The 19,503-nt window shown below is 38.1% G+C and overlaps 1 protein-coding gene across 2 annotated transcripts in view; it reads left to right on the top strand.

The window, feature by feature from the left end:
- The window catches only part of SETDB2 (SET domain bifurcated 2), a 39,900-nt gene that overhangs the window by 12,815 nt on the left and 7,582 nt on the right, over positions 1 to 19,503 (top strand). For both annotated transcript variants that reach the window (XM_005687460.3, XM_018056726.1), the window contains 7 exons: positions 2,303 to 2,399; positions 6,108 to 6,671; positions 10,892 to 11,008; positions 14,001 to 14,170; positions 15,794 to 16,013; positions 16,539 to 16,638; positions 17,995 to 18,088. In XM_005687460.3, the coding sequence (XP_005687517.2) occupies positions 2,303 to 2,399; positions 6,108 to 6,671; positions 10,892 to 11,008; positions 14,001 to 14,170; positions 15,794 to 16,013; positions 16,539 to 16,638; positions 17,995 to 18,088 (1,362 nt within the window). The remainder of the gene's footprint in view (positions 1 to 2,302; positions 2,400 to 6,107; positions 6,672 to 10,891; positions 11,009 to 14,000; positions 14,171 to 15,793; positions 16,014 to 16,538; positions 16,639 to 17,994; positions 18,089 to 19,503) is intronic.

The raw sequence follows: 19,503 nt of genomic DNA, 5'->3' as shown, positions 1-19,503 counted from the left end.
ACCTTAAGGGTTAGATTAGTTTTCTAAGAGAGAAGCCTATAAGTGCAAGAGGTGGTAAGAAGAAATAATTCTAAACAGCTTTTTTCTTTCTAAATAATCTTTCCCAGTAAAAGAAAGTAAGTTGGGTTTTTGTCTTGGTTCTTTTAAAGTAATGATTTCATTAGTAGAAATGCAGAGTATTCTAGTTTCATATTTTTATATGTTTATCTGAAGTGTAATAAATTTATCAAAATAGAAGTATATGTTTGCTAGTGGTAGAGCTAGCAAATGTTTTTAAAGTAATCAGGGAATTATGTTGTGACATTGCTAGCAAATGTAGGGATTAAACACTTCATAGTACTCCTGCCTGGAAAATCCCATGGATGGAGGAGCCTGGTGGGCTGCAGTCCATGGAGTCACTAAGAGTCGGACACGACTGAGTGACTTCACTTGCACTTTTCACTTTCATGCATTGGAGAAGGAAATGGCAACCCACTGCCATGTTCTTGCCTGGAGAATCCCAGGGACAGGGGAGCCTGGTGGGCTGCCATCTGTGGGGTCGCACAGAGTTAGACATGACTGAAGCAGCTTAGCAGCAGCAGCAGCAGTAACTTTATTAAACTTTAGGTTTCATATTATTATTTATTTTTAAAGGAATACTAAGACTGGGAGAAACAAAAGGACTTGGTGTTGAGGTCAAAACAAGCCACCCAGATCCAGCCTGAATTCCCCAAACCACTAATATACATTTGATTTTTCTTTGCTTGTGTGTAATTCTAGAAATATTTGCTGTATCCCTATACAAAGAACTGGATACTGTTTTCTTGAAAGAAATTATTATTACTCCTTTCTCCTCTTATCTAATGGTTGATATCAAATCTCCTTGTTTTTTAGTAAATCTTGTTTCCGACTCTGCTTATACACCTTTGTTATCTTTGTATCTGTTAGTATGGCGTTATATGGCTCATTCAAAGAAATTTGCTGTGAAAAATCAGAAATTCTTAATTTGAAAAACTTACTGTTTTTTTTTAAAGGCTGTGCCATATGGCATTGGGTTATTACTTCCCCAACCAGGGATTGAACTTTTGCCTTCTACTACGTTGGGAGCACAGTCTTAACCACTGGCCGAAACTAATTGTTAATCAGTTATTGTAGCTCTCTTCATCTATCAGATTTTAAATCTTCTTTCTTTACCTCCATAACTAAAGAGGGATATTTGCTTTCCAGTTAGCCAAGGATGACCTTGGATTAGGGCTTCCCATGTGGCACTAGTGGTAAAGAACCTGCTTCCCAATGCAGGAAACATGAGATGCAGGTTCTATCCCTGGGTCAGGAATATCCCCTGGAGTAGAGCATGGCAAATATTCTCGTATTCATCTCCAGTATTCTTGCCTGGAGAATCCCCTGGACAGAGGACCCTGGTGGCCTAAGGACACAAAAAGCTGGACATGACTGAAGCGACGCATTTGTCTGCACACATGACCCTGGATTATAACTTAAACTATTCCTTTATTTTCTTAAACTTTTTTTTTCTGTTTAATAAGGCTGGTCTACGCTAAAGGACCAATGCAAGTTAATAATAAGGCAGGAAGAGAATCACTTTTTTATTAAGGTCCACCACTGCATAGGAAAAAGCATGATTAAAAACAATTTTTTTAAAAACAGATTACTCTGCATATTCACTTTTTTTTTTTTTCCAAAATAAGAGCAGGAAATCTATAACTTTTTTTCATTAACTGCATAGCTTCTTTGTATAGTGAAGTTATGTTAGAGAGTAAGAATAGGTGAAGTTGGAAAACAGAGACAAGAATGAACCAGGGACGTCCTGGTTCAAGATGAAATTAAGTGCAGAAAGATATAGGGAAAACTAAGAGAACTATGAAGGAACAAATGAAAAGACAAAAAGAGCAACCCAAATACTTTTCTCTCTACAAAAATAGAAAGTAATAGAATAACGAGAAAGCAAGAGAAATGTGAAGGCTTCCCATTTTGCAACCTTAATAGAGTCTTTGAGAGTTACACTATTTTTTCTGTAAAATACAAGCAGAAACAGGGATACTTGATGTTTGCTTTAAAGGATGATTAAAATTCAGATAAAGTTTGGGCCAAATTAGAATTTCTGCAGTAGAAATTTCTTCTACATCTCATTTTATCCTATCTTATTTTCTTAATATTTTTAAAAATGTTGATAGCTAATTTTTGCCTCAATTTTGAAACCTTAATGGTTTCAGATTTAAGGGCTTCTTATATCTCTAGTCAGTAAAGTTATTATTTAGATATTACAGTGACTCATTTTTAACTTGTTTGTAATTTTTTCATGTAGATCATACATCTGTGACCCAGAATGCAGAAGAAAACAAATTAAGTTCATTGCCCTCGACATCATATGAAGACTTCTTTCCAAAAGACTGCACCTATCTGTATGTATAGAAGTTAAATTTATTTATGTTGTTAGTGCTTTTGCTCCCAGAAAGCGATTTATTGTTGCTAATCATTTGACATAAGAGTGGATAAAATATATTAAAAAAGGATTCTTTCCCATGAAAAGTTTTTTTTTTTTTAATCTTCTTTATTTTGTATTGGAGTATAGCTGATTAACAATGCTGTGATAGTTTCAGGTGGATGGCAAAGGTACTCAGCCATACATATACATGTATCCATTCTCCCCCAAACTCCCTCCCATCCAGGCTTCCATATAACCTTGAGCAGAGTTCCCTGTGCTTTACAATAGGTCCTTGTTGGTTATCCATTTTTAATATAGCAGTGTATAGCTGTCCATCCCAAACTCTCTAACTATCCATTTCCCCTGCCCTTCCTGAAAAGTTTTAAAAGTTGTATATTTTATGTAGCTTAATAATTCTCTACATAGGTTATTTGTTAAATCTGTAAGTAATAAAATCTTTTAATAAACTTTAGAACTAAGGATACCCCAGATAAAATTTTTTCTCTTGAATATATGCTGAGTTAATCCCTTCATAACAAAGAACTTCTTGAATCATCAGTATTTCATATTCCCTTTCCGCAAAAATAGGGGAAATAAATTGATGACATTTTGTAGAAAAGAATGCCACAGAACCCAGCTTGAAACATAATTTATTTGTTTTAAAGTTCAAAATCAAGTTGAAAAGGGAAATGAAACACTCAGTTTACTGGTTATCCAACACCAGTGGAATTGCTCAGTTGTGTCTGACTCTTTGCGACCCCATGGACTGTAGCCTACCAGGCTCCTCCATCCATGGAATTTTCCAGACAAGAGTACTGAAGTGGGTTGCCATTTCCTTCTCTAGGGGATCTTCCCAACCCAAGAATAAAACCCAGGTCTCCTACATTGCAGACAGACACTTTACCCTCTCAGCCACACTGTAGCTATGTAAATCACTCAAGAGTAAATTAGTCTAGAACAAAACAAAGAACAAAGCTATGAGAGCTTAAGAGAATTTATTTCAGTAAGTACTGAATGAAACCAAAGGTATATATATCCCAGGTAGACAAATAGTAGTGTTCATGGCTCAGAATATACTATAATGCTTTATAAGAAAAAGTGGTAGAAAGGAACTTGGCATTTAATGATAAGGAAAGAGTAATTCCAGGCACAGTCTTTAAAAAAGAAGGAAATACTGAATACCAAAGTAAACAAATAAATCAAAAACTTATTAAAGTGGACTAGGCTAAGAAGATAGAAGTTAAATGGAAAAACAAAGAAAAATGGAAGAACAAAGCAAAAAATGCATTATAGACTATATTTTTACTATGGAATGTACCCCCAGTATTATTCAAAAACTACTAAAATAGATTGAAATTATTTAAGGGAAAACATAACCTTACCTCTTTTTTTTTGTTTCTTCCCTCATTTTTAATGTATTAGGTGCTATTGCATTGTAGTCCATGGATATGATAGATTTGCATTGATCTTTTAGCTGCATTCTCATTCAATATTTTTTACTATCTTTTTGAGAGTTTTTAAGATTGAAACATATAAAAGAATATATCAAAAACTATATTAACACCAGCCAGAACTAACAGCTATTAACATTTCATTGTATTTGCTTCCAGTGTCTTTTTTTAAAAGAAAACAAAACACTGTAGTCTCTTTTGAGCCATATCTAACTTCCCACCCTGTTCTCCTCTCTGCCTTTCTAAGAGCAGTCACTGTCATCACTTATTTCTCTAGTTCATTTTTAAAATATTTACATAGCCATAAGTAATATTTAGTGCTATTACTTATAGTTTTTAAATTTTACATAAATATTCATATATGTACCTTCTTACTTTGCTCAGCATTAGTTTGAGATCTAATCATGTTGCTTGCTGTGTTATAGATCTGTTTCATTCCCTTTAACTGTTCTTTGGATTTCCATAATGTGAAAATACATTTTATTTGTTCATCCTTTTAAGGATGGATAGATCATTCCAAATACTACCTAATGTAAATAGTAGTACAGTGATCAGTTTTACCCCAAACTTCCTTTTAAGGAAGTATTCATTGTGAAAGTTGCTATTAAGGAACTCAAAGGTATAGTCTGGAATCTATAAGATTACCCAAAATGTAGAAGAAAAGGGCAAATGGATGAGAAAAAGAAGAGAATGATGAATAGTGTTCTTAAAAAAGAAACCATTACCAGAAAACCAATGATTTTAATGAACACTATAGAAATACTTTCTGGATTATCCATGTTATAATGTTTTTTTAGAAATGTTAAGAGTTTCAAGCTAAGATGATAGAGTTAGGGCCACTGTGCTGCTGCTCATAGCTCCAGTGAAGGAAATCACAGTATCTAAACTAGGCTTCAGGATGGTTCCAGCAACTAGAAAATGAAAATACATGCTTTTCATTTAAAAATTTGTTATTTAGGGAATTCCCTGATCGTCCAGTGATTAAGACTCCATGTTCCCAGGGCAGGGACATGGGTTCTTTCCCTGATCGGGGAACTGAGATCTACATGCCATACAGCATGGCCAAAAGAAAAAAAAATGAGTCTAGAAAATAAGAGAACATTTTTGTGCATTTATAAAAACTTGAGATATTAAGCTAGTAAGTCAAAGTTAAGTGAAAGGACTCTTGACAATATTCAGTAAAAGACTCTAGAACAATTGGATATCATTTGGAGAATTTAAGTTAGATATTCATGTTACATCAATATAAACTCCAGATGAAATTGAACTCTCAAACCCAAAAAATTAATTATAAAATTAGAACTCTTAAAATCAGAAAAATAAAAGATGTCTTTCTATAACATTATTTAACATGGCATTATTCATAATATCATTTATGCTTTATTATAAATACTTAATTCTCTGCCTCAAATGTAAGTTCCTTGATTACAGAGCTCTCATCTTTGTTTTCATAGCACCTGGCACATAGCAGGCATTCAAGAAATCTTTGATGCCCTTGCAGCCCTTCCTCCCAGCCTCCAGGGAGGGGAGAAGGGCTGCAGGTGAAGATAATCACCAGTCGCAAGTGATTTAATCTTTCATGCTTAAGCAGTTAAACCACTATAAAAAACAACAGGGCTCTTGGAGCTTCCTGGTTGGCAGACACTTTGAGGTGCTGGGAGAGGGGTGCATTTGGAGAGGGCATATGGAAACTCCATGCCCCTTCTTACCTACATTACCCCATGCCTCTCTCCCATTTGGCTGTTCCTGAGTGCATCTTTTATTATAAACTGGTAATAGTAGTTGAAATGCTGTCCTGAAGTCTGTGAGTCTTTCCAGCCCATTAGCAAAGAGGAGGAGGTTGTGGAAACTCATGGATTGGTCAGAAGTGTGGTGACCTGGAAATTGCATTTTGCGTCTGGATTGGGGGCAGTTTTGTGGGACTGAACCCTTTAATTTGTGGAATCTGATGCTGACTCCAGGTGGATAATGCCAGAATTGAACTGAATTATTGGACACTCATTGAAGAAGTGGTGCTAGAAAAAAAAACACCACCTATTTGGTGCTCAGAAGAAGATTAAAAAACATAACTTTATATAACTGTAAAACATAGATTTATTTCAGAGTCTGGCTTATTTTCATGTTGTCTGAGAAGAAACTAATATAGGAATTAAATATCATCTTAGTGTTTTTTTTTAAATATGGGGAATTGTGCTATAAATTTGAGGTTCTAATAAATAATTAATTTTAAACAGATCTACAGAAAACCAAGAAATTCCCCTTATGGAAAATAAAGATGCAGACTTTAGAGAAAAAGAATCTTCTTTAAATTTATCTTACCAAAAGCATGAGTGCTCTGGCACCTGTCTGATGAAAATGCCATTTAACTTCAAGGGGGAAAACCCTCTGCAGCTACCAGTCAAATGCCATTTCCAAAGACGACACGCAAAGACAAACTCTCATTCTTCAGCACTCCACGTGAGTTATAAAACCCCTTGTGGAAGGAGTCTACGAAACATGGAGGAAGTTTTTCGTTACCTGCTTGAGACAGAGTGTAACTTTCTATTTACAGATAACTTTTCTTTCAATACCTATGTTCAATTGACTCGGAATTACCCAAAGGAAGAAGAAATTGTTTCTGATGTGGATATTAGCAATGGAGTGGAATCGGTGCCCATTGCTTTCTGTAATGAAATTGACAATAGAAAACTTCCACAGTTTAAATACAGAAAGACTATGTGGCCACGAGCATATTATCTAAACAGCTTTTCCAACATGTTTACTGATTCATGTGACTGTTCTGAGGGCTGCGTAGACATGTGAGTAGAAGAACATGGCATTTCAAAAAAAATCTTCTGAATGTAGGGGTACTTGTCAAGAAATCCTGCTGTGTATCAGTTTGTCTGTCTATCTTATCTAAAACCAGTTCATCAAGAATTGAAAATAGAGAGATGCACTCTCCTTTAGCAGTAGGAAGGAAACTCTTCACCTATTATTTTATTTATCGGGGAATTATTTCTTGCAGAGATAAGTTTTTCCCTTAATCTGTTACTGTAACTATTGATAGCAACAATTAGGGCTAATGCCGTGTAACTGTGCCAAACATTGTGACAAGTGCTTTCCATCTATTTTCTTGTTTAGTTCTCACAAAGTCTTATGGAGTAGTTAATATTATTTCCATGTTGCAAATGAGGAAGTTGAGAATCCAAATGTAAGGTCAACAAATTTAAGCACCAGGATTTGAACCTATGCTGCTGCTGCTGCTAAGTCGCTTCAGTCGTGTCCGACTCTGTGCAACCCCATAGACGTAAGCCCACCAGGCTCCTCCGTCCCTGGGATTCTCCAGGCAAGAACACTGGAGTGGGTTGCCATTGCCTTTTCCTTTAGGTTTTGTCATAGAGGAAACCTCTCACTGTGCCAAGTTTTATTCTGTTTAAATATAGGTTGTTGTTTTTAAGCATTGCCTCTAACCTGTCTACATCTGGCCAAGCCCAGTCTCCTTCAATGCTAAAGGAGAAAAGTAACTGTTGGGTTGGACAGTGTTTACTGAACTTTATGGTTAGTTTAACAAGGTTTTTTTCAAGCATAATTTTGATGGTGTGTGATTTTTGCCTTAGACCATAGAAACTAATCCCCATGTAACATGCACCACCAGCACACATATGTTCGTTTTTTGGTCACAAATTACAAGAGAAGTCACAAAATAAGCAAAAAGCTGAGGCTCACGGGAATCTGGAATTGGACATGAACACTGTGGCCAGGGATTCTGATCCTGACAGGAATGGGAATTAAATGTGTCCCATGCATGGTGGAGAGTGGGCACCAAGCTCTCAGGGAAAGCGGGCAGAAACAGGGACCTACCCAAGACTAGGAGGTTGGCTGATAACCCACAGGGCCTGCGGTTGTATAACTGTCCTGATAACAGCCAGGCTGAGAGCTGTGAAACCCGTAGGTCGGAGCCAGAGCAGCCAGTGTAGAAGAGCGCCCAGGAGTGACCTGGGCAGAAGTATGACCTCGCATAGTCAGAGCACACAGGCAGGCAGGACCGTGAAGGCAGCGTAAGTTCCCACAGAGAGCACAGGCCCCGCCTGAGGAGTCAGAGGTAGACGCGGAATGGACTGAAGGAGACTTTAAAATAGGTGTGTCTAAGATGTCCAAAGAGAAAAGATCCTAACATCCATGAAATGAGGAGGTGATCATTTTTAACAATACTATATAAGTAAAAGAGCCATTTAGAAATACGGGAAATAAAGCATATGGTTATGGAAATAAAAAACTAAGTAGATGAACTAAGTGGTAGCATTGGTATAGCTGGAGAAACAATCAGTGAATAGCAAAGCAAAACTAAAGGGTTCTCCCAGAATGCAAAGGGATAAAGATACGAGGAAAAAAGTTTGCAGGTTGAAAAATATGAAAGGTCAATGGGAAATTCCAACATACCTCTGAGAAGAGAGCATCATTCAAAGAGATAATAGCTGAGAATTTTCCAGACCTGAAGGAAGACAGGAGTCTTCAGAGTGAAAAAGCCTGCTGTGTACTGCTGCTGCTGCTGCTGCTAAGTCGCTTCAGTCGTGTCCGACTGTGTCCTAGGAAGGGAAATAAAATAACTGTACATCTAAATATATCACGATGCAACTTTGCAAGTATCTAGGGCAAAGAATAAATATGCTAGCAGATGGAAAAGAGAAAAAATATATTGACAAGGCAGTTTTCATCAAAAATAATAGAAGACAAAAAGGCATATTAGCTTAAGATGCTGAAGGAAAATAAATATAAAACTAGAATTCTGTAAAAAGCCAGACAGTTATATGGTGGGGGATGGGGGTGTTAAGAGGGTATTCAGACAATTACACAGCAGTTGAAGATATGCATTCCTGTTTTTCAGCAATAGTATTTTTATACTAGAGCATTGTTTTCCAAGTTCTAAGTTTAGTAGGATGTAAAATCACTTAAAGGGTTGTAACTAGAATCTTAAAAATTAAATTGTACAGAAAGTACCATGTGTACAGGAAGTACAGTGGTAAGGTACTTATATGTGACTGCTATTTCTTACTTTACATATACACACACATATAAATATGCTGCCTCTGTAGCATCTTTTCTTAGAAATGTAAGACATTTCTTGCTGTGAGTCATAGTCAAAAATATTTGAAAGCTGCTACCCAAGCGATGCTTAGACAGGGCATAAGAATAAGGATGTTACAGCATTGTTGTATTAAAGCTAGAAGCAGTTTAATTGTGATTCTAAATGCTATGGAAAAGTTAAAAAGGTAAATCTCAAAAGCATTATATTGAATGAAAAGACAAGTTGTAGGATAATAACTATAGTAATATTTTAAAACAATACATTGTTTGTGGATAAATATATATGTAAAAGTTTAAAGGATGCCTCACCAAACCTCTTGAGAGCTTAGTTTTATCTTTTTTTTTTTAAGGAAGATCATATATACAGTATAAAGGTTGTAAATTATAGTTGACCTTTGAACAATGCAGGGGTTAGGGGTGCCAGCCCTCAAAAATATAACATGTAACATAATTGGCCCTCCACATAAGCGGTTCCGCATCCATAATTCCACAGCCAAGTTTTCATCCAACTGTAGATTATGTTCAGTTCAGTTCAGTTCAATCGCTCAGTCGTGTCCTACTCTTTGCGACCCCGTGAATCGCAGCATGCCAGGGCTCCCTGTCCATCACCATCTCCCGGAGTTCACTCAGACTCACGTCCATCGAGTCAGTGATGCCATCCAGCCATCTCATCCTCGGGCGTCCCCTTCTCCTCCTGCCCCCAATCCCTCCCAGCATCAGAGTCTTTTCCAATGAGTCAACTCTTTGCATGAGGTGGCCAAAGTACTGGAGCTTCAGCTTTAGCATCATTCCTTCCAAAGAAATCCCGGGGCTGATCTCCTTCAGAATGGACTGGTTGGATCTCCTTGCAGTCCAAGGGACTCTCAAGAGTCTTCTCCAACACCACAGTTCAAAAGCATCAATTCTTCGGCTCTCAGCCTTCTTCACAGTCCAACTCTCACATCCATACATGACCACATGTATGTAGTACTGTGTTATTTACTATTGAAAAATATCCACATATACGTGGACCTGTGTAGTTGAAACCTGTGCTGATCAAGGGTCAGCTGTATATACATAAGAGAAAGGACTAGACAAAATGATGACAGCTGATTCTGTCTGCTCAGAATGAGTGTTTGTTATTGTTTGTGTTGTCTGTACTTTGTAAACTTTGCAAACAAACTCGTATTGAAAAAGCAACAATAGATTTCTACATCTGTAAATAGAATCCAAGTCAATCAATTTATTGCTTATTTTTTCTGTTGCAAATGGTAGTTACCACTCTGACATGTATTGTATATATACAGAAAAATACTGAAGTGAATCATAGAGGAAACAATCTTAAAGTCACTTGCCATTTAACACAGGAGATGAGATTCAGAGATTTTTAACCAGTAGTCACACATCTGGTTTATAACTTACTTCTATCGAGTGTTAAGTCCCTGTCATGTTTGATAGTCATCTCAGTAGGTAGAGAGGAAATTTGTTTTTAGGTGTTCATGTTCACTGCTTAGCAGCGCTACGAAAAACAGCCGGATACGTGGCATCAGTCTCCTCAATCTATTTTTATGTCATTGGAGAGAGAGATAATATAAAACATACACAAAACTATGTAAGTTCTTTTGAGCTTGACACGTTTAAGTTTATCCATTGTAGGAGAGCAAACCTGGGAGAATTCTCACAATGAAGCTTCTGCTGAATAGGAAATGAAAGGAATTCATTTTGAAATGTTAAAACTCGTATAGTTAACTATTTAATGAGCAAGTCGAGGTACAGGGCAGTTTATAATTATTTATAAACTTTTGGTAAATGTTGTCTTTCAAAGAGGTCTGTTTTATTTAGGGAAGACGTCTTGACAGTCCATGAGCCAAATAACTATTTTAAATACAACTATATTCTTAATACTTTTGTCAAGAGAGCCTCATAACTTGATGCTTTTGTATTCTGACTTCTCCATCCATTGTCTTCCTCTTAGAACAAAATGTGCATGTCTTCAACTGACAGCAAGGAATGCCAAGACTTGCCCCTTGTCAAGTAATAAAATAACCGCTGGATATAAATATAAAAGACTAGAGAGACAGATACCTACTGGGTAAGATACACTGTGGATTTGTTGCAGGGTGTTTATACCTTTGAAGGAGGGTGCTTTATCACTGTGGCCTATTTAGTCTTCTAAATGTTCTTAATGTGAGAGTTGGACTATAAAGAAAGCTGAGCACCAAAGAATTGATGCTTTTGAACTGTGGTGTTGGAGAGGACTCTTGAGAGTCCCTTGGACTGCAAGGAGATCCAACCAGTCCTGGGTGTTCATTGGAAGGACTGATGTTGAAGCTGAAACTCCAATACTTTGGCCACCTGATGCGAAGAGCTGACTCATTGGAAAAGACCCTGATGCTGGGAAAGATTGAGGGCAGGAGGAGAAGGGGATGACAGAGGATGAGACAGTTGGATGGCATCACCGACTCAGTGGACATGGGTTTGGGTAGACTCCGGCAGTTGGGGATGGACAAGGAAGCCTGGCATGCTGCGGTTCATGGGGTCGCAAAGAGTCAGACATGACTGAGCGACTGAACTGAACTGAATGCTGAATTTCTTACTTGTTGTTTCTGTTCAGTTGCTAAGTTGTTTCCGACTCTGCAAATCCATGGACTGCAGCACACTAGGCTCCCCTGTCCTTCACTGTCTCCCTGAGTTTGCTCAAATTCATATCCATTGAGTCGGTGATGCCATCTAACCATCTCAACCTCTGCTGCCCCCTTCCCCTTTTGCTTTCAGTCTTTCTCAGCATCAGGGTCTTTTCCATTGAGTTGGCTCTTCGCATTAGGTGGCCAAAGTACTGGAGCTTCAGCTTCAGCATCAGTCTTTCCATTGAATATTGAGGGTTGATTTCCTTTAGGATTTGACTGGTTTGATCTTCTTGCAGTCTGAAGGACTCTCAAGTCTTCTCCAACACCACAATTCAAAGGCATCAATTCTTCAGCCCTCAGCCTTCTTTACGGTCCACCTCTCACTTCCACTCATGACTACTGGAAAAACCATAGCTTTGACTATACAGACTTTGTTGGCAGAGTGATGTCTCTGCTTTTTGATACACTGTCTAGGTTTTCCACAGCTTTCCTTTGAAGGCGAAAGTATCTTTTAATTTCATGATTGCAGTTACCATCCGCAGTGGTTTTGGAGCCCAAGAAAATAAAGTCTGTCAGTGTTCCCACTTTTTCCCCATCCATTTGTCATGAAATGATGGGGCCAGATGCCTTGATCTTTGTTGAGTTTTGAGTTTCAAGACAGCTTTTTCACTCTCCTCTTTCACCCTCATCAGGAGGCTCTTTAATTCCTCTTTGCTTTCTGCTTTTAAAGTTGTATCATCTGCATATGTGAGGTTGTTGGTATTTCTCCTGGCATTCTTAATTCCTGCTGGTGACTCATCCAGCCTGATACTTCTCATGATATACTTTGCATATAAGTTAAATAAGCAGGGTGAAAATAAACAGCCTTGACGTACTCCTTTCCCAATTTGAAACCAGTCCGTTGTTCCATATCTGGTTGTAACTGTTGCTTCTTGATCTGCATACAGGTTTCTCAGGAGACAGGTAAGGTGGTCTGGTATTTGCATCTCTTTAAGAATTTTCCACAGTTTGTTGTGATCCCCACAGTCAAAGGCTTTGGTACAGTCAGTGAAGCAGAAGTAGATGTTTTTCTGGAATTCTCTTGCTTTCCAACAACAGATGTTGGCAATTTGATCTCTGGTTCCTCTGCCTTTTCTAAATCCAGCTTGTACATCTGAAAGTTCTTGGTTCCTGTACTGCTGAAGCCTGACTTGAAGGATTTTGAGCATTACCTTACTAGCATGTGAAACAAGCACATTTGTACAGTAGTTTTAACATTCTTTGGTATTGGCCTTCCTTGGAATTGGAATGAAAGCGGACCTTTTCTAGTCCTGTGGCACTGGCAAGTTTCCAAATTTGCTGACATACTGAGTGCAGCACTTTAACAGCATCATCTTTTAGGATTTTAAATAGTTCAGCTGGAATTAGTTTCTTATACCAAAAATCTAAATTAAAGAATTTTTTTAAAAGCCTGTATATCATTTTTGGAAATGGAAGTCAAGAGTACACACATGTAACATGCAGACAGTACTTGACACTCATCTGCTTTGCCTCTGACTCTTAGCCCTATTGGGTTAGCTTACTTTGGGTAGACGTTTCCCCATTAAGACATATACTGTGCAGAGGTCGTCTGAGAATTGGGAATTTTCTTTTCAAGGTGGTTATTGCTAAAAGACAAACAGAAAAGTATTCTTCCTAGACTTTCCCTTCTTAGACATTGGGCAACATTTTGAAAGAGCTAACCCTTATTGTGTGCCACACATTGTCTCAAGCACCTTGCAAATAGGCTTATTTAATCTTTTTTTAAAGTTGAATTTTATTGAAATATAGTTGATTTCCATGTTGTGTTAGTTGCGGCTATACAGCAATGTGATTCAGTTATACATCTATCCACTTGCTTTTAGATTCCATTCCCACATAGGTCATTGTAGAGTACTGAGCAGAGTGCCCGTGCTATGCAGTAAGTCCTTATTAGTTGTCTATTTTATATATAGTAGTGTGTATATGTCACCCCTGATCTCCGATTTATCCCCCCTCCCCGCCCCGCAACTTTCCCCTTTGGTAACCTTAAGTTTGTTTTCTACATCTCTGACTCTATTTCTACTTTGTGAATAAGTTCATTTTTACCATTTTCTTAAATTCCACATATAAAGATTAACATGTGATACTTGTCTTTCTCTGTCTGACTTACCCAATTCATTTAATCTTCACAAAACCACCCTATGCCATATAATCCATGTTATATGGTAGTACCATATAATCCCCATTTTTAAAAATGGAAAATTGAAGCACAAAGAGATTAAATCATGGGCATGCAGCTAGTGAGTGCTGGAGCTGTGATGGAAACTAGGCAGTCTAGCCCTGGGAGCCTTCACACTTGGTCTCTTTCCCTCAGTGATTATTAGCAAGGTAGCAATAGAAAGTGCTTTTGCTTTTAATTTGTCTAATTGATTTTCTCTTGTATATTTTATTGACAAGCATTTATGAATGCAGCCTGTTATGCAAGTGTGATCGACGAATGTGTCAAAACCGAGTTGTCCAGCACGGACCTCAAGTGAGGCTACAAGTGTTCAAAACTGAGAAGAAGGGATGGGGAGTGCGCTGTCTAGATGATATTGACAGAGGGACGTTTGTTTGCATTTATTCAGGTAAAGCAAAGGTTTACTTTCACATTACGCTGTGGGAAGATCTACATTTCTGAATCTCCATTGACTAGTCAGGGCCACCGAGATCTTATAGCAAGGACAAGAGCGACAGTATAGGAGGACTGTCAGAGGAAGGCAAGTGACTGGGAAATCGAGCCCTGAAGGCATGACGTGCATTAGGAGGTACCAGGTGTTCCAGAAAAGAAAGGCTGAAGGATAAAACTTGGGTTACTGCATGAGATGTGTTTTTTAGTCTCTGTGGCTGCAGATGCTTCGGGGTAAAGTAAGAAAACTTTTAAATAGAAAAGTGACTGATTTACTAAGGTAAAGATTATTGGTCAGAGACTGTCTTCGTCCACATCTTGAGCTATTAGAATTTAGCAAGTTAATGTTATAATGAATACCTTTAGGTGATGATTCAGTCAAGGCTGCTGCTGCTACTGCCACCAAGTCGCTTCAGTCGTGTCCCGCTTTGTGCGATCCCATAGACAGCAGCCCACCAGGCTCCTCTGTCCCTGGGATTTTCCAAGCAAGAGTATTGGAGTGGGTTGCCATTGCCTTCTCCAAGTCAGTCAGGGCAGCTCTCTCCATTTCAGGATTCTATAGAGAGTTGCCCATGTTCTGAGCAAAGCCTCCCCACCGTGTGTTACAGTCGTGCAAATTACTGATTCATTCAGGCCACAGCCCACAGGCCAGACAGGTCCATCTCTAGTAGTCTCTTCCTTTTACCCCAGAGTGTCAGGCAAAAGTCCTCACTTTCTGTGTGTGCCACGAAGTGAGAAAGGTTGGTGAAATGTGGCTCTCAAGGCAGTCTGAAGGAAATGTGCCAGGCAGCAGGGACCAGAGCAGGCCTCCTTATCTGGAATTCCAGGTTCCCTTTAGTGAGGGCAGGAATCCTCAGAGTTCAGAACAGTCACAGCTGGATCCCTGCCACATCCCCCTTACAGACACAAATACTGCACAGCTTGCCTGGACATTTGTCTCTCATATTTCTCAAAATAACCCTTTGATAAAAGTTAGCTTACCATAAAATGCCAGATGGTGTCCAGGAAGTGTCATTTATTGACTTTATCTGCATTGCTAGGAAATGCACCTAAGGGTATCTCTCTAATCTAGCTGTTAATTTTGACTTGTTAACTGTAATTTGAAGTTCCTTGAAAGAAAATGCATAAACTTCAGACTAACATTTTGATTACATTAAGGCTTAAGATGAGAATAGGCACATATCACCACAGATTTAAATACATCACTTTATAAATAAAGTTTTTAAATGATAAAGCATTCATAACTAGACACAAAAGCTATAATTGTAAGACTAGAGTTCTAGAGTGCTTTCTGATCTGTATTTTTGTTTTATATTATTGTAGCTGAATCTCCTGTCTTCTGTATTATCCCACTTCAGACTTAGATTCCTATGTTTTTTCATGTACTGGAAGATGCGAAATCTCTTCTTGGTCTTTTATTTTTTTATTTCTCACAGTAGTTTTCTAGGATGAATTAATGTTTATCTTCATTCTAGAAGTGAGGTACACCATACACCGTTCTAATAGAGCAGAAGAGATGCCCTTTTGTTGCTTTGTAACTATTACTTTTTGTCATATTTAGCTCTTTTACTTTTTCCTTTAGGAAGATTACTAAGCAGATCTGACACTGAGAAACCTGATGCTGTTGATGAAAATGGAAAAGAAGAGAATGTTATGAAAAATATGTTTTCCAAAAAGAGGAAAATAGAAGTTGCAGATTGTGAGGTTGAAGTTATCCCAATAGAACTGGAAGCATGTCCGAGAAGTATGGAGACTCAGGAGTATCCACCTAAGTTCCATAATAATACCAAAGAGCCTATTATGTGAGTGAGATCATAGGAACCCAGTCAAGATTGATCTATACTGTTTCGTACCAATTAAGAGTAGTTCTTTCTTTTTCTTATTTCTTACTTTCCACTCCAGCTTCTGGATCTCTTATATATCAGTTTGCTTCCCAGTTGTATGTTTCACACTGAGAAATCTAGGGCACTTAAATTTAAAAATCTGACCAACACACTGTATTTCCTCAGTTTCCATCTGTGGAACTTCATCTTTAAAAACTTTGACTTTAATCAGATTGTTTATGGATGTCATGACTTTGGCAGTTCTTTTTATTTTCTATCACCATTTTATTTGCAAAGGTTTTCTTAGATTTTCTTCATTTTTTAAATATACTTCCAGAATGATTGACTTTAAAATATGATTATTCTAGTGAGGAGTAGGCATAAGTGTTATAGCTTAGATTAATTTCTAATGAATATTTACATAACAGTGATGCTGTCTATATTTCAGGGCACAGTAAAGAGCGTTTTTAGTGATTTACAGAATAACTTTGTTTTCCTTTTCAGAGGAATGAAATATAACAGCATTGCAAGAATTCGATATCATTCAGTCATTAGGAGTCCTAAAACCAAGACGGTCATTATTCAACACAATGGGAAAAATATGGTAAAAAGTGCAAAACATAGATGGTGCCCTTCTGAGAACATTAACTACTATTTAATTCAAATTGTTTGTGTTACTTAATAATGTGTAGGATTTCTTTTATTATTTTGTAATGTGGTGCTGTTAAAGTGTTAGGACTATGTTTTTTAGTAACTTTGTATCCTAAGTAATGGTTGGCATGTTCCCAACTTAGATATAGAAGGAGAATGTTGATCGTGATCTGACCGTGTATTCTACTGAGACTGAGAGGTATACAGTATAAGAATTCATGCAAGAAGCTAAAGTGATAGTATTACATAAGAAAGAAGGATGGAGTAATTTAGGTTGAGGAGGTACGGTTGTGAGATGTAGGAGAAAGAACAGAAGCAGTCTAATGAGAGGATCATCCAGAAAGCAGCGCTTTACATGATAGCCTCTGAAGATACACTTTTCAGTCTGTCCTGAGAAGAATAACTAGTCAGAGACTGTAACTTAAGAGAATGATGCAAGAAACAGAACAGGCAGACAAAATGGTAGTTCATGGCTTGTTGGTGAAAAATACTAACGTAGGTGGTACACAAATACTTGCCCTCTGCCTAGTAACATACAGAAGATAACTCCTTAATACCACATCATTATGCGAAGATTGGGCCAGGAAATCACATAGACCTAGTTTGCCCTCCAACACTGCACCTTAACTAGCTGGTTAACATCTGTCTGCATTTCTTTTTTTGAAAAATTATAATAATAGTATCTATCTCAGAATTAAGAGGGTTAAATGAGATAACGTCAGAAACTTAGTGTAGCACAATGCTTGACACCCAGCTCAGTGCTCAACACATGTTGACCGTTGAAGTACATGGATAAGAAGAATAATGGTCAAATGTGCTGCGTGCCAAGCATTGTGCTAAACCTAATACCCCTTTTTGAAAGTTATCATTACCATATAAAGTGACTGCAGTGTCCTCAACTCATGGAGATAGGCAGCTCCTTTAACCTTTTCTTTCAAGTAACTAGCCAAAGAGTGTTTTTAATCTTTGCACATCTTCTAGTGGAAGCCAAATTTATCATCTGGTATCAGAATTGAGGGATACCGACAGATATGTGTGTATTTCATTTTGAATTTATAATGCCTCAAGAATGTCTTGACAGTCCTTATAATGTTCATAGCTGTGGCTCACGAAAGTGCTTAGGAGTAGAACACAGCTAAAGGGCTCCGACGTGTCAGAGATGCCTCAGGCTATCAGCTTGGAGTCTTTGAAAACTTCTAATTGGTGCAGCCTATGGAGATTGATAACTTGATGAAAGAGGCCTTACTGCTAACTTAAATTCTTTTTCCTAACCTAGAAAGTAAAGACATCTTCCTTGTTTTCTTTTAAGGGATTTACTTCCTCAGAGGCTGTCACCTCAGAAGATAATGGAGAACTTAATCCAGCTCAAGTACATCTGAACTCTAAAGCCAAGGAAATGAGAAGTAGGCTTTGTTTCATTCTGTGGTTGCCCCCCTCTTCTGCCTTTTTGTCTCTCATGCTCAATACTCGTAGCTAATTTTTTCAGACACCATTACAAAAATGCTGCATTCAGCACACGGCTTCCTGTATGTCTAGATCAGAGGTCGACAAACCGTGATCTGTGGGCCACATCCAGCCCACCACCGGTTTATGTATGGCCTGTAAGCTAAGATAATTTTTACCTTTTAAAATAACTGAGAAGAGATGAGAAGATAAATAATGCTTTGTGACACTCGAAACTTACAGGATATTATAATTTCAGTGTTGCTAAATAAATTGTATCGGAAGATAGCCACACTCTTTGATTTACATATTGTCTCTACTTGCACACTATAGTAGCAGAGCTGAATACTCACAACAGAGATGGTGTAGCCCGCAGTGTTTACTGTTTGGCCCCTTACAGAAGAAGTTTGCTGACCCCTGGTCTAGATGCCAGCCGTGACCTGATGCTGGGCAGGAGAATAGCATGGACAACTCACAGTCCATTTCCAGCTTCGGAAGCCCTGCCCAGTGCAGCCATTTCCTCTTTGTTTAGGCTCCTTTAAAAATAAAGACAAGACATTCTCCTGCAGTATTCCAGCCAGTGCTGCCCCAGAGGATGCTTAGCAGAAAGTGAAAATATTGCTACCCTGAGTGCTCATCTTTCAGTGTTACCAGTCTTGCCATGGTATAGACTATACAGTCCATGGAATTCTCCAGGCCAGAATACTGGAGTGGGTAGCCTTTCCCTTCTCCAGGGATCTTCCCAACCCAGGGATCAAACTCAGGTCTCCCGCAACTGCAGGCAGATTCTTTACCAGCTGAGCCACAAGGAAAGCCCACTTTAATATTAAAACCTGACAAAACTGGGCTTTAGTTTATTTGCATTTCAGTATATCCCTCAGGGAGAGATGTTGCTGAGACATGACCCTTTGTGAAGAACTGACTGACCGTGGCCTCTTCTCCCTTTGGGCTTCCTAGACATATACACCCCCAACTCCCCCCCTTCCTAGTATTAATAGAAGGACACCTTTGTAAATTTATATCCTATTTTTAGGCAGAGAGGGGAGAGGACTTGGAGCTTTTCCTGTATTACTGCTTAGCTCAAATTGCCCTTAGCTTAAAATAGTTCTTATGTCAAAGATGTGTGTTTTGGGACAACATTCTGATATATCACTGTTTAAAGCATGAAAGTCGTCTGAGTCCTGTTGCTCTTGGTTCTTTTGTTGTTTTCATTGACCACTACAGTACATATAGCAGGTACTACAAAATTAGTTATATACTATTAATATTACTGCAGGTAACCTATGATAGGAAAAAGCAGCCAGAAACAGTGATGATTACATCAAAAACATTAATTTTAGAAAAGTGTAATTTCTTTCTGCCACTGAATTAGGAG

This window comes from Capra hircus, chromosome 12 (genome assembly GCF_001704415.2).
Source record: "Capra hircus breed San Clemente chromosome 12, ASM170441v1, whole genome shotgun sequence".
Taxonomy (NCBI): Eukaryota; Metazoa; Chordata; class Mammalia; order Artiodactyla; family Bovidae; genus Capra; species Capra hircus.
Note: the sequence above shows the minus strand (reverse complement) of the source record. Positions and strands in the feature narration are given on the sequence as shown.